We start from the raw sequence: 9,779 nt of genomic DNA, 5'->3' as shown, positions 1-9,779 counted from the left end.
TAGAGCAAATTATTCCAGGATGTGCTGTTTCGACATCCCTTTGCCTTGTGACACCCTTTGCAAAAAAGAAGAATGTTTGCTTCTAAAATGCACTGGCTCCTGGTTTGTTTTCAAGTGTGACAAGGTTTGAAGTCCTTGCTCCTAACAGACAGGTTTTTCCCTGGCAGCCCTCTGGTCAGGGGCACTGCTGGCAAGGGAATTTGTCTCTAGTCTCTCTTTGCCTGTTGATCCATCAGAGCCATGTCTGGACACGTGCCAGGCCTGTGTCCTCACACACAGCTGGCACCAAAATCTTGAGATTGTTGGATGTGTAGATGTGGCTCTGACATGGTTCAATGGTGGACTTGGCAGTGCTGAGTTCATTGTTGGACTCCATGATCTTTTCCAGCCTCAACTATTCTGGGATTCTACGATTCCTGAGAAATGCTGGGCTGCTTAAGTGGCTGTCAGGTTTTTAGAGGTCATGGAGTCCTTGAGATGAGGCAAGCAGTCCAGACTTTTAGGGCCAACAAAACCACACAGATGTTACCTTTTAAACCTTCTAACTGCAGAGGAGCCTCTCTAACTGTAGGGAACAACTGAAATACAAATAAAGAACTCTTACAGACCAAGCAATTGCTCTCATCAGGGTTTTTGGTTTTATTTCAGGTTTTTATATGTAATCAAATTGCGTCTTGAAAAATACACAAACTCTGAGACAAACACTTGGAGGATGGGACACAAAAAGACAGTCACCATATGTACAACTATTACAATAAAATCTTTCTGTGCAGTTGGACCCCAGCTGTTCCACTGAGCTGCTCTGTACTCAGGGTAGCCAAATATCAGCTGAGCTTCACTGCAGCACCAGCACAGGCCATGTGTGGGATTTTGTTTCTCTTCCCCACCGTGGGGAAAGAGCCTTTAGTTAAGAAATTCAAAGGTAACTGTCTCCTCCACGTCCATTTAAAGCTCTGATTTATTCTGTCCCTTCCTTGTAAAAACCATCTTGTCTCTTCAATGGAAAAAAAAAAAAAAGGTGCAACTGTTCCAAATCAGTGACTTTGTGTGCATCCTCATGAGTCATTCCCCCTGCCCGAGGGCTCAGTGTGTTCAGTCTCTGCTGGTCACCAGCTCTGTTCTCTGGATGCTTTTTGGTTGTGAAGCAGGGTAGTTGCAGTTCTGGCCTGGAAAAAACTTCTGCACTTCCTCAACACTGTTTGTGTGCAGGATCCTTTGGACCCAAGTTTTGCACAGGACACCTCTGCTACCTGAATTGGATATTTCTAGAAATAAACCCATTTAGTTTGCATAGGTATCAGTTACAATTATTCTGGTGAGTTTTTAAATATTTTTTCCCCTCCAAAGGTACTGTTTTTAAAGAAGTAACATTGTCACAGTAACAATTTCTCATTGCACAGTTCCAGTTTAAGAATCCAGCTTTGCCACATTTCGTGACAGCAAAAGATAATGCTGAATTCAGCCTTCTGAATTTTTTTGGCTTATTTAGCTGTGGATGTTATAGTAATACATCACTTCCTTCCTCTATATGGATATTTTATGAACTTCTACCCTATTTCTCAGTCAGATTCACCCTTCTGCTGAAGAAATACTACATTTCTTGTGGAGAAGAAGGGTTCTTCCTCATAGCCCATGACGCTTAGGAGTGAAAACAGAAGCTGAAGTTCCACAGAATCAAGTTTCACAAGTTTTCCATCCTTACATTTCAGACAATGGGAGTGTCTCCCTATTTCCAGTTTTTGTCTGACACAGAGAGTAGTTACTCCCACTCCTCCTTTCAGTTGTCTTGAAGGACAGCAGATGAAAGGCAAAAGATCTCAGTAGGGTCAGCTATAACCTGATCCTGGAGTTTTGTGAGCCTTTTCTCCTGTCATTAAAGCAAACCCACACAATCCAAAATAAATTGTATCTCCTGGCAGCACTAAAACTGGACTCCAAGAAACAAATGCAAAAGCAGACTTGCCACCTCAGAGTTTTGCTGCCCTTGGTTTTGTGGAACACCAGAAGGTGGGATGTAAACACCTAATGCTTGGTGTGTTCTCAGCTCTTGGTGCTCTGGAGCAGGTGTCACACTGCCCCCACAGACCTGTCCTGCCCAGAAAGGTCCTCTGGTGAGGAGAACTTCCCACAGACAAGGTTGCCTTCCCCTGTCACAGGTGCCAAAGCCCCAGGGGGACCAGGAGGAAGAAAGAGAGGGGAAGCACAGCCAGACTTGGCACATCCACAGGGCTTCCAGAGGGAATCTGGTTCTGCTCTGAAAAATTGAAAAAGAGAAAGTCAGCATGTAAGTGATGGCTTGACAAAAAAAGTGTATTAGAAGTTTGCATGACACATTTTTCATGAGTGCATTGATGGAGGATTACTTTTAAAACAATGGATTTTGACTCATTTTCATAATTCTCATTTTTTGTGTCTGTACAGAGTCCAGACAAAAAGGTCTCAAGGTACTGGGACAAATAAATTTTTCTTTTTCACAGAAAAGGTGCAGAAACTCAGCAGCAATGATTGCAACTTTTCTGGATGAGTGAGAATCTTTGTTTGAAATTCTGACAGAAAAGCAACAACCAGCCAGCTGTTTATTGGGAGTTGGCCCTGATCATGGCAGGGGGGTGGGAACTGTGGGATCTTTGAGATGCCTTCCAGCCCAAGCCATTCTATGATTTTAGGATGAAAATACATTTACATTCTTCCTACTCAGGGCCTGAGGGAGATGTTTTGATTAAGAGTCCATAAATAATGGTAATAAATATTAAAAACTCTAGGACACACACATTTTAGGTGGTAGCAGCACTGTGGGCCACTCTTGGTACAAAACCCACAATGTGGACAAAGGGCACAAATTACCCTTGGCACAGGTGGTGCCTTCAACCTGTGCTGGATGTAGTACACAACTAAAAAGAGATTTTCAACCCCTGACTTAAAAAGAAGAGAGTTTTTTTCTATAAGTATTCCAAGTCCTTCTCTGTGAAGAACAGGCTGTATATTGGTTTTTATATTCCTGGGGGCTGTTCCTGTTGCTGTGGGATCAGCTGTCAGTATCTCACTGGAGTGAATTTATCTCTAGCCAGGGTGCTTTCCCCCTGTTCCTGGAAGGAGTTTGTGATGTGAATGTGCAGAGAGCAAGTAAACATCAGGTAGTCCTCAGTATGCTTTGAAATAAATGTAGGGGTGTAACAACAAGACTCCTGGCCTTTTGTGTCTTCTTCCAGGCCCAGGCCCTTTCATTTTCCCCAGGAAAAGTGTTAAACTAGTAGTTGTGAAAAATAACCCATGCAGCAAACAAACAGATGTGTAGCCATAGTGAAACAGATGAAAATTGTTTCTGCTTGACGTAAAAATAGTATTTGTTGATCTGGTTGTGAAATGTGAGAACTGTTTCTGTATATAATGCCTTTGTTCTCAGCAGATCATTTTTTAATTTTCCTAAGTCCCTTCTGAAATAACTGCTAATATAAAACAGATTCCCTTTCTCTCTTGCTTAAGAAATTGCTGAATATAAAAAAAAAGGGGGGGAGTTGTGGCTGATGATTGTCTTTAAAAGAAGTTAACAACAGGAAATATATTTTCCCTTTTTGCAAAAAATTACACTTATAAAGTTAGGCTTTTCTTCTTTCCTCATCCCCAAGTCCCTCAAAATCCTACAGTACAAGAACCATCAGGTGTCAAAGGTGGATGTTTCCGTTTGTACTCCTAAAGTGAAACACTCCCCTTGTGTTTCAATAGTTTATTTTCTTCCTCAATGAAAATGCCTTTTCATTATAAGAAATAGTTTATATTCAGTAGTTGTCAGAAAGGTTTTGGCTGAGTCAAGCATATATACAACTATCTCATTTAAATACATCCCACTTACATTTGGTTTTGAGAATCTTCTACTGCTTCTGCATTAAGAAGTTTGACCCTCAATAATTCCTGATTTCTTGTGGAAGGTAACAGCTGAAGATATTCTAATTCCTGTTCTATTTGCTTTTATAAAGTAATGTGAAAGCACATGATACCATCTTGAATTTAACTTCATATTTTTAAAGACCTTCAGGCCAGCTAGACTGCCTAGCTTAGGTCTAAAAATTAATATTTCCTGTATTTTTTTCAAGCTGTTTTTTGCTTGTCAGGCACAACAACTGTTGGGGTTGTTCTCTTCCTTCTGTGTGATCATGAGATAAAACACTGAAACATTTCTCTTTCTTAGTTTCTATTTGAGTTTATGGCAGCTTAATCTGTCTGTAATGTCATAGTGTGGCTGAACTTATCACATTAAATGTAATATAATAATTACTATGTAAAGGATCATATCTTCCAGCCCCACTGAATAAAATAAAAACTACTGCTGTTGATTTTATATGACAAAGTGTTACAGGTTTAATGGCAATTTAAGATTTTGTAGCACTAATAAGAATCATTTGTCTTGCAAGGAAGATTTTTAGGAAAGAACTTAGTGACAATGGTATCTAGAAGCTGAACATCCCTTTTGCATTGAGTTCACTCCAGAAGTGTTTACAAATGACCTTTGTGTAGTTACTGCTCTGCAATGAATAAAGCTGGATAATAACATCTGCACTATATTGCAATATTGCCTTTGGATGAAATCTGTCTTAATTTCCCAGAAGAGCTTATGTGGAGTCAGTAATCATGTTTTTGTTTTTAATGTTTATTACCAAAAGCACCCCCCCAGATCTCTTGACCTGGTACCTGGCAGTGTAAATTTAGAACTACCTGAGAGGAAGTGGTAGCTGGGTGGGGGTTGGTCTCTTCTGCCATATCTCAAATGAAAGGATGAGAGGAAATGGCCTTAAATTATGTCAGGGGACATTCAGATCAGATATTAGAAAAAAAACAATCACTGAGAAAGTGGTTAGAGGCATTGGATCTCAGAGCCCAGGGAAGTGGTGAAATCCCTGTCTTTGGAACTGCTCAAGAGACCCCTGGATGTGGCACCTGGGGACATGGTTAAGGTTGATGATGGTGGGGCTGGATGACCTTGCAGGTGTCTCACAGCTTTAATGATCCTGTGGTTAATTCACAGCAAGGTAATTTACAGAGGCCTTAACTCCCAGAATGGAGTGGCTTCTGTGTTCCTTGCTTTCTAGTGGTTTTTTTGATGCCCATATGGGTGAGTGTCTTCAGGGACTCGAGACTCCTGGCCCTTCAGCCTCTCTCTCCCTGCAGTCCAGGTCTGTCTCAGTGCTGCAGATGTTTTTCCCTGTCTGGGACAACTGCATTTTGCCAGGCTTACTGAGGGAGAACAAGCACCCCAAGTTTATTGGACTTTCTCTGTTCAGCACATTTTGCCAATCTTGCAAATACAAAATAAAGCACAGGATAATCACCCAGACACTTGTAAGTTAAGGATTGTTGCCTTACCAGAAGGGGAAGGTGGCTCCTCAATCCTAGGCAGAGCTGGGAAAAAACCCCACAATAATCAAGGTTAATTGCTGGAACCTAGAACTTTTTCTGTTTTTCTGATAATTGATCTAAGGGTTAATGTTATTTTTTTTCCTACATTTGTCAAACAAACTGAAGGTTTAAGTATGATCACAGAATAATATCAAAGACACCTTACTGCTCCCAAAATTTAGATGATTGAAACATTTTGATTCTGCATTTTCAAAACATCTTTTTTTTTTTCATTTTGAAAACTGCAAAACACTTTACTTCAAAATTTTTTGAACAAATGTTATTTCACATTACATTTTGAAAAATTTTTCTCCTGAGAATTATGTGCATTAAAAGAAAGATATTAAAAGGTTTGTATTGTTTGAAAATATTTTTTTTTTTTATTTTAAGCAGAAGTAAATCTGTGTGCATAATGAAAATTTCCAGCTGATTTATTCAAGCAAGACACCTTAAAAATATATTATTTGTTTTGATGTGTATCCTTATTTTTTTGATTTTCTGTTTCAGTTGGTCAGCTGGTCAAACTCAGTGTCTCATCCTTCTGGTTTCTATGCTTGTAGGTAGCTCAAACATGTTTGCCATTATTCAAACATGTGTCATGGTCTCACTCATTTTCCTAAGGAGGAAAAATGAAAATTCTTGTTGCATCTGTCCAGCCATGGCACCAGAGCCACATCTTCCAGCTGCAAGGGAAAAGGAAAGCAGCAACTGGCTGTCATTCCTCTGAAAGGATCTGTGACCTGGACTGTGCATCCAATTGCCAGAGATTAAACTTCTGCTTCACAGACCCACGTGCAAACAGTGAAATTAACTCTGCTGTTCCTCAGGGAACAGTGGATCAGGGACAGTACAAACCCATAAATAACTAGATGCTTAAATTTGGGAGCATTATTCCTTAATGTCTCCTCAAAGGGAGGATGAAGAGGCAGGTGCCTTGCCTTTAGGAGTCCTGAAGTGCTGAAGCTGAACAAAAAGGATTTATCTTTTCTTTCTCACATATTCTTTCAACAGAAGCAAGAAACAGAATGAAACTGAGTGAAAAATTGCTTTAAAAATTCAAGTAATCCCTCTCAATGGCTACATATGGCTTATCAACAAGAAATGGTGCCCTCGACTCCCTCCTCTGTACTAAAAAAATCTTACCTGATACATTGAGTTTAATTGTAAATTTCTTTGTTTGATGGTTCTCAGTCTGTCTGTAGATGCAGGAATATTCAGCATTATCCCCTAACTGGACATTGGAGATCTTTAAGGAAAGGTTGCCATGCTTCATCTGGTCCAGAAAAAGACTGGTTCTGCCGTGGAACTTTTCATCCTGGCCCTCCAGTGAATCCTGCCCATTCTGAAAGAAGTGCACCAGCTGCTTGGTGCCAATCTGCCAGTAGAGCCTTGACTTGGAAAGGGTCAGCTCTCCAGGAGGGGTGGTGGTGCAAGGCAGAACCACAGTTTCTCCAACAAATGCATGGCACGTGGTGTCCAGCTGACCTGGAATAAAGCCCAGACAGTTTCATCAGTATGCAGCAGAGACAGGGGCACCAGGCTTCCTATAATTTGGCTTCACCACATCATTATTGCCACTCTCCCTCCCAAATTCTCCTGTTTCCACCCAGGAGGGCCATGTATGCTCAGACCCCAGCCAGATGTGCAGCAGTGTGGAAGCCCAGGGCACCAGGAATATTTTTCTGTCTGCTCTGGGGTGCCCTGACCCCCAGGGCAGCACTGACTTTGACCCTCATCCATGGAGAAAGTTTCCCAGACTTCAAGATAGACTGGAATCCACAGAAGTGTGAAATAGATTCTAGAGAGCAGTGTAGGTCTGTCACTTGGTGAGAAATTGAGGTTTTGGGGTTTTTATATGTTGTGGATGGAAGCAAGATGGAGGGCACAGGGTGTGCTCCTGGGTTTCTTCTTCATGCTTCTTCTTCCTCCTTCTCCATGGGTTTGGGTGGCATTTTGTAATTGGGCAGAAAAGTCCCCATGGCAGCTCTTTGGGATCAGTTATTGGGGTAAAAGGGAAAATAATCCAGGTGTCTTGGATATTGGATAATTTAGTCTTAAAAGACCTTGTACCAAGAGACTTTTGGCCATTTTGTGCCTTCTAATAAAAAGCTGCAGAACTCACAGTAGTGAGACTGTTTTACTGATAAGAAATAATAAACACCTGAGTCTGAACATGAGCTAGTGCCTTCAATCCCGATCCAGAGAAATCCACAACTGGGTACAAACAACAGCAGGATAGATGTTGATATGTGCAAGTTGCCTCCACTTTGGAAGTGTGGTTTTTGCTTGAGATTATTTCCACTTGTCCCCTTAGCTGGTGATTTTTCTTCCAGCTTTTGGGAATCTCAGTCTTTGGGGTTAGGTGTCTGATTTGACTTTAATTAATAGTCAGTTCACATGAGGAAAAGGGGATGCAGGGAAGTGGGGGTGGGCAGATATGATGAAACAAATTCTGGTTTTGTTGGAAGTCTAGTTGAAAAAAAGGAGAAATTGTGAAAACAGTGCTAGATCAGGAGAAAAACCTGGATGAATTTGGTCTCCCACAAGTCCCATTATTTGGCTACCAGATCATGATTCCCAACTTTTAATCAATGTGCTGGGGCTCCCATCCCCCTTCCCCTGCAAAATCTTGCAGAGGGTCTGACAGAAAAGAGCTTTTTAATGCAGGTCTGGCTTGGTGCACTCTTGCTGATCCCTGTCTGATAATGTCTCATACTCTTTGGTGTTAATTTCCAGCAGCCAGAAAGAAGAGTCTGTCATTCCCACCTGAGATAAATGGTTTTTCCAAGACCTTGGGGACACTTGGTGGATGTCCCTGATATCAGCAGAGGTGTTACCAGCCTTCCCAACCAATTTTAGCCAAGAGGCATGATGAAGGTATCCTGCAGGTGGGCAAAGGGGGGCACAGGCAGGGCAGGCAGCCAGCTGCACCCCACTTACACACACTGTTCATTTAATAACTTTGGTGCCCATTATTTCTATAAATCCTTCCAAGTTAGCTGAAAGCATACTAAAACTTGCAAAAATGGATGAGTCTCCCACTATCAGGTAGGACAATTCCTATCAGATTGTAGTGCCATATTTTCTAGGGTGGACTGGTTAATGAAGAAGATTTTTATGCATTTATAAAGCATGAACAACTAGGTATTTCCAGCACAGAATGTGGGCTTAAATTAGCACTCTGACCAAACCTGATGCATAAAATAATATTATAATTTGAATGCAGATTAATTAATTTGGATGAAAATTTATTCTCAGCATGGAGCAGAACAAAAGCAGTGTGAGTCTGTAACTGCACCAAAAAGAAAAGCTAAAATTCACTGTGAAGCAGCTCCATCTGCTTCCATGGCCAAAGTTTTGTGAAGCATAAGGGGCAAGTAATTGGACTCAATATTGAAATAAATATTCTTGGTTGCAGTGGGGTCACTCCTGTGTTCCTGGCTTGCATCAGCTCTATGCATATGTCAGGCTAAAGACCAAAGAGAGTCCCAATTTCCCCTTGAAGGCAGTGACATCAGCCATGGCTCAGCTTGTCACATGCTCAGGCCTCTGTTTCCATATCAATCAGCCTTTTTTGGTGTCACACTGTGTTTATCCAGACACGAAAGCAGAAGGAAAAGCACAATCCAGACAGCGGAAACTGGAGCCAAGTAAATGTCTTCAGTTATAACTCTGTCACCACACATCTGCTTTTCTTTGGTTTTTAGAGTTTTCAGCTGAAAATCCCAGCCCAGTTTGCCCAACAATGTCAGCTTTTAGCTGAAAAAACCCACATATCCCAACACTTTTTCCTGGTTAGTGGTGGAAGGAGAATCCCTTTGTTGTGTGGAGAGCTGAGCCATTTGGTCATTATGCTTTGGCCATGACAAAAAATTCTTCACAGGGTGATTAGACCTGGGAACAGGCTGCCCAGTGAGGTGGTGGAATCACCATCCCTGGAGGTGTTCAAGGAAAGGCTGGACATGGCACTCAGAGCCACGGTCTGGTTGACACGGTGGTGTTTGGTCATAGGTTGGACTCGATGATCTCAGAGGTCTTTTCCACCCTAACTGATTCTGTGGTTCTGTAATTTTCAGAATGCTTCAGTTGCTGGCCAGGATTTGCTTCTCAAAGGGCACTTGAGTTATAACAGAGCTCAGCCTCCCCTGTACTGTGCCCCTCCTGCCCCAGCATGTGTCACCCTGCAAGCCCCAGGCCCTGCAATTAGTGACACCAGGCAGGGCCACCAGCTGTCCCCACCACACCTCAAGGGGCCACTGCTGGATGAAGGAGGGGATGGAGCAACCTGAGCCCCTTCCCTAAGCTGTTGGGGCCTGGGGAATTGTTGGAACCCTGGATGCTGAGAATTTAAAACTTTCTGTGCTCAAAGGCACAGACCCTCAAGAGAA

General features: G+C 42.0%; 1 protein-coding gene across 1 annotated transcript in view; it reads right to left on the bottom strand.

Annotated features, from left to right (window-relative positions):
- Window positions 1-615: 615 nt before the first annotated feature.
- Window positions 616-9,779, bottom strand: part of LOC132324059 (V-set domain containing T-cell activation inhibitor 1-like) — a 28,849-nt gene continuing 19,685 nt past the window's right edge. Inside the window, exons 4-6 of the mRNA XM_059840022.1 lie at window positions 6,535-6,876; window positions 5,359-5,394; window positions 616-2,254 (exon numbers count right to left, since the gene is read on the bottom strand). Of these exons, the coding sequence (XP_059696005.1) occupies window positions 2,151-2,254; window positions 5,359-5,394; window positions 6,535-6,876 (482 nt within the window). The 3' untranslated portion in view covers window positions 616-2,150. The remainder of the gene's footprint in view (window positions 2,255-5,358; window positions 5,395-6,534; window positions 6,877-9,779) is intronic.

This window comes from Haemorhous mexicanus, chromosome 2, assembly GCF_027477595.1.
Source record: "Haemorhous mexicanus isolate bHaeMex1 chromosome 2, bHaeMex1.pri, whole genome shotgun sequence".
NCBI classification, from domain to species: Eukaryota; Metazoa; Chordata; class Aves; order Passeriformes; family Fringillidae; genus Haemorhous; species Haemorhous mexicanus.
This window is presented reverse-complemented; position numbering and strand designations above follow the sequence as displayed.